Source organism: Chinchilla lanigera, unplaced genomic scaffold, assembly GCF_000276665.1.
Source record: "Chinchilla lanigera isolate Chin_1 unplaced genomic scaffold, ChiLan1.0 scaffold00004, whole genome shotgun sequence".
In the NCBI taxonomy this organism is placed as follows: domain Eukaryota; kingdom Metazoa; phylum Chordata; class Mammalia; order Rodentia; family Chinchillidae; genus Chinchilla; species Chinchilla lanigera.
The window spans coordinates 11,503,001-11,508,265 of NW_004955405.1; the positions used below are offsets into that span (position 1 = coordinate 11,503,001).

General features: G+C 37.7%; 1 protein-coding gene across 1 annotated transcript in view; it reads left to right on the forward strand.

Annotated features, from left to right (window-relative positions):
- The first annotated feature begins 4,082 nt into the window (after positions 1-4,082).
- Lgr5 (leucine-rich repeat containing G protein-coupled receptor 5) overlaps positions 4,083-5,265 on the forward strand; it is a 67,422-nt gene continuing 66,239 nt past the window's right edge. Inside the window, exon 1 of the mRNA XM_005374681.1 lies at positions 4,083-4,222. Within this exon, the coding sequence (XP_005374738.1) occupies positions 4,083-4,222 (140 nt within the window). The remainder of the gene's footprint in view (positions 4,223-5,265) is intronic.

Here is a 5,265-nt window from a genome sequence, read left to right on the forward strand (position 1 = left end):
AAGTTACTCCCGTGCAGTGGTATTCAGTCTCGGCTGAACATGCAAATCACGCGAGAAGCTTATAAAATTCCCAATGCCCATTCTGGGTCAATTAACTCAGAAACTCTGGGATGAGACCCAGGCATCATGTTTTTAAAGCTCCCACGGTGATCCCAATATATAGCTAATTGCCCCCAAGGAACTCTGCAAGCCCTGTTCCAGATACCTAGACAGGATCATTAACACAGCATAGACAAGACATGGGACGGAATGGTTTAACCCATTTCACCGTCTGGTCACAGTCAAATCTCCCATTTCTTATGAAATCTTTTTACATTGTGACTAGTTCTTCAAACTTCATTCCTAGTTCTTAGCAAAATATGAAAAAAATTAAGAAATCCATTATCTGGCTCCATTGATTTTAGGAAGCTGAACTGTGGGGAAAACATGTTTAAAATAGGACTATTTTAAAGGAATAATTAAATAATGAATTGCACAAAGTCCTGAAAATTATTTTAAGACTCTTCATTTGCCGCTAAGGTTATATGTGTGCCAGGAATCAAAAGGACCAAATGTGGTAGGAAAATAAGCACAAAGTTTTAAAATAATTTAAGGATCAGAATAAGGATACAATAGTTCTCCTCTGCCCTCAGGGGATGTGTTCTAGGACCTCCAGTGTATGCAAGAAACCACATATAATGCTAAATCCTGGGTTTTTTCCATATATACACACACACCTGTGATAAAGTTTAATTTATAAGTTTGACACAGTTTGACAGTGAAAAATAATAAAACAATTTTAACAATATGTATATGTAAAGTAAAATTATGTGAATGTGGCATTTCTCATAAAATATATTACACCATACACATTAATGGCAGGCAGAGGATGTAGCATGCAAAGGTCTGATTCACATTCCAAGTGGGATGGAGTGGGATAGCATAAGATTTCCCCCATGCTGCTTAGAATAAAAAGGAATTTATAATTTATGTATTGTTTATTTCTGGAATTTTCCCCTTTGTATTTTTAGACTATTGTTGACTGTAGGTAACTACAACTGGAAAGTAAAACTTTACATCCGAGGGCCTACTATGTCTAGTAGAGTAGAAACACTGTTAGATAAAAAAGAAAAATCAAAAATCCTAGGAAAGGTAAAGGCTCTGACCCTGGAGCTTTCTCACTGGGCCCTGCACTGTGACTGAGAAAGCCCCTTTTCTTTTCTAAGGTACCTTTTCCTTCTCTATAATGAGCACGCCCACCATGTTAGATACAAGTCCTCTCTAGCAGCTGGACCTTCTCTCATTCTATCATTTTTAACTCAAGTTGAGCAGACTAGATAGAATATAAACCTTGACTTTGTTGAGGGAAAGCCAAGAAGAGCATTGCTAACCACAGGGTGATTCAAGGACCCATCCCAGGCCTTGGCTGTTTATTACTAATCCACAACAGATAAGAATTTTATAACTGAGATTTAGAAATGTTTATAGTAATTTAACAATCTCTGTTGAATCACATAATAAAATATGGATGCCTATACTTTGTATATGTTTGTATTTTTATTTCATGTTTCTAGAAATAAACTTTATTGTATAATTCTATAACAAATTAGAAATGTATAAAATTTAGTCTTTCTTTCCAGGTGGTTTGGAGTGCAGCAAAAAGATGAACCATGGTTACAGTTAAACATCTGTGCAGTTGTGCATGGGGAAGGGCAAGAAGGAGTGCAGACAAATTAATTTTTATCTTGCCCATTTTGAATTTTATTATAAAAGCTCCTTTCACTTGATCTTACATTACTCTTACTAGAAGATGCTTTCTGTAATAAGCGTATATGAACTGCTAGGAATTCTTAAAAGACCACAATCTGTTTTTTTGTTGTTTTTTGTTGTTTTGTTTTGTCTTTTCTTCTGATACCAGGAATCAAACTCACAACCTTGCACTTGCCAGGCAGGCGCTTTGCCGCTGAGCTAAATCCCCAGCCCCCACAATCTGTATTAGAAAACATGTGGTAAAATTTTAGTTTAGTGGTACCAGTTCATCTTCTAAGAAAAACCACAGTATAACAAGTCAGGTAACACAGAGAAGTTATTAATTCCTTGTGGGAAAGGTAACTATTTTTCTTCTTAAGAGAATTAAGACACACTTTTCAGATTGGGAAAGCTAATCATAGGGTTTTGAGCTATCAACATAATGATGCCCTTGTTTAAATATAAAGAAGTCCAAGAGAAGAATTCAGTTTTCTAAGAACACACAGTTAGCAAATAGGAAGCTGGGGTTCAAACCCCATGCTCTGTTCGCAGACTTGCCTGCACTCTTCTTGCTTTTCTGGACGTGTTTGCCATACAAAATGTTCCGGTGGGAACCGGAGACTGAATGCTTATGTAAGCTCCACTTTCAGAAATGCTGAAATAGGGCCACACACATTAAACTAATATGGAGTGCTTATGATTCTTCTCAATATATAAGTATCCCTGATTCTATTTGGAGATTTCTGCACACAGCCAAGATCAATGTTTGTCCAAAACTGATTTACACATTACACAAAAAATATAGGAAAGAAAAGTCAGTGCTGTCCACACCAGCTGTTTGATGTAGAGGCTGTTTTGATTTCAGTTACTAATAAATGTTTTCCAAAAGCAAACCACCTTGGTCCTAAAAAGGAGACCAGGGAAATATCAATTCAAAATACATGACTATCCCTGAGAAATACCAAGTCTTTGCAGAGATCTTATCATCACTGTGAGGAATCCAAAAAGTGTACTGATTGGTCTAATACATGGCTGTTCAATAAACAAAATAACATTGCTAGTTCATAGAAATACTTGCATGAAAACTTGAAATTAATTACTTGATCTCCCATCTACACATACTGGAAAAATACATCTTTTAGAAATTATGAACAGTACAAATGTTTAAGTCTATATTGGTAACATTGCTTAGTTTGAGATTGAGAATATAGTGCTTATTTGGCTTTGTTATTATACCCTAATAGATTAACAGTATGTAATTCTGGTTTGGTTTGAGAGAGTGGAATACTCTAAAACACGCAACGAAACATTTTCTCTTCCTTGACCATGACTGTGACTTTTGAAAAGCAGAAAATAAGTAATCCCTCAATTCCTAGCATCACCGATTTTAAAGTTAATATTTGATAAAGGAACCAAGCTATAGATATTGAAATCAGCTGGGGAGGTGCGATGGGTGTGTCCACTTTAATAGCAGGAATAACTGAGGCTGAAAAAAAACTCACTTTATTTTAAGATAAATTTTAAGTATGGAGGTTTGACCTGAGATTACTATGCCATTAGTTTTAAATCTTCAGGGTAGAACAAGAAGTCATTTCTTAAAGTGAATCTGCAACTATGTGAAAACTGAGTCTGCCTTGATTAGAACGTGCACAGCCATAAGACTTGGTCTTGAGGTACAGATGATGCACAACCGTGATGCTGCGGACATGTGAGAGACAGTAAAGAAATAGAGAAATAAAATCTATTTACACAAAGTTTCACTGGAAACAAAAATTGATTGAGTTTTGCCCAAAGTGGCGTGTTGTTTCCTGTGCCAGGAACTACCGTGCAGGCCCAGCAGGAAGTGCGCTACAGAGGGGGATCACCTTACACCCTTGTTTTATGGTTCATTTCACTTATTTAATGCAATCTGAGAACCTGCAAAAGGAGCATGTTTGAAGGAGGGAATAGGCTTTTTGTCTTGTTTTGTTTTAAGTTTCTTTGAATCAAAACATTTGTTTTTACAAGGTGCTCGAAATCCCAGAGAAACTGGACTTCTAGCGTTGCCTGGCAAAGACATTTCTCTTTGTCACAAAATTTAAAGCAAGACACAAAGTTGAGTTATGTCTGAGTTCAGTTGTCTGTTTCCTTTGCTGTCCTTCTGACGTGATTTCGAATGTGAAGAATTATAACTGTCCCCATGAATGGTCTAAAGCCTCGTGAATTCCATGCAAGCTTTTCCTAGGGTCTCTAACTTGATAGAAGTGCCCACGATTTGGCCAGAAGGGGGTTGGATGTATTTTAAATAGAAAATCACAATTTATTTGCAAGCTAAGGAATGAGTTCATTGTACTGTATTGCTTGGAAATGTGTGAATGGAACAGCTGGATTTCCTTGTGGTGGCAGATGCCCCTCCTCACACACTGTCTGTCTTCCTCTCCAGAGACCTCAGTATGAACAACATCAGTCAGCTGCCCCTGGGTCCCCTGCACAACCTCCGCTTCCTAGAGGAGTTGTAAGTATCGCTGTGGTGTTGATGTGCCCAGTCAACACTGGGTGCATTCTTGTGTTCGTGTCTCATGCTTGCTGTAGGAAGCAGATAAAACACAGCAGAGAAGCTGTCAGCACCAACCACTTTGGCACATGAGGAAACACTTAGCTGGAGTGGCTGGGGGGGTTGCTTATGATTCTGGAAATCAACTTATAAAAGCGTTTACCATGAGGCTACAACTTTCTAAGGTGAGACTGAGCCAAACAAATTAAAATTTTAAAACAAAGCCTGTTTAAAAGAGCTGGATAGCTCTTTGGAAATAGTTAAGCAGCAGGATATTAAAAGTTTGAATACTGGTTCATGTTTATTAAAATAGCAAGTAAAGCTATAATCAAAACCAAAAACTGCTGCTTGGTTGAGCTTATAACTGGGGGAATTGAGTCCACATTGCATGGTACCAAAACGTCTCCTAATCACTTTTAATTACTCTCTCCCTGCTTTTAAATTTAGCTCCCTCAAGGCTTCAACACAACAAGAAATCCACAGGGGACTTAAAACTGGGCTCTCCTAAATTTACTATAAAAAAATTAAGGAATTAAAAAAGAGGGGAGCTAAAATTAGTTAATGATATACAGAGGAACCTTGATTAAGTATAGTAATCACTTTACAGAAGATGAAAAAGAACTGTATAAACCAAAAAATTTGCATTTAAAAATTTATTTGATCCTCTTACCCGGTAGAATGAGGGCAGTGATACACACCCATAGCCCTCTTGGAGGATGGTTGGCACCACTGGTTGAGTCAACTCTCTGATTGTTGATTAAAGGAAATGTTCAGGCAGTGACCTCTTTTGAAAATACTTCCTTTTTAAACCCTAATGTCAAGGCCCAATCTGGGAAGTGATTTAAATTTTTGATTCACCACACAATCCACCACACAATCCACCACACAGTCTACCATGCAATCTACCACGCAGTCCACCACACAGTCCACCACACAGTCCACCATGCAATCCACCACACAATCCACCACACAACCCACCATGCAGTCCACCACACAGTCCACCA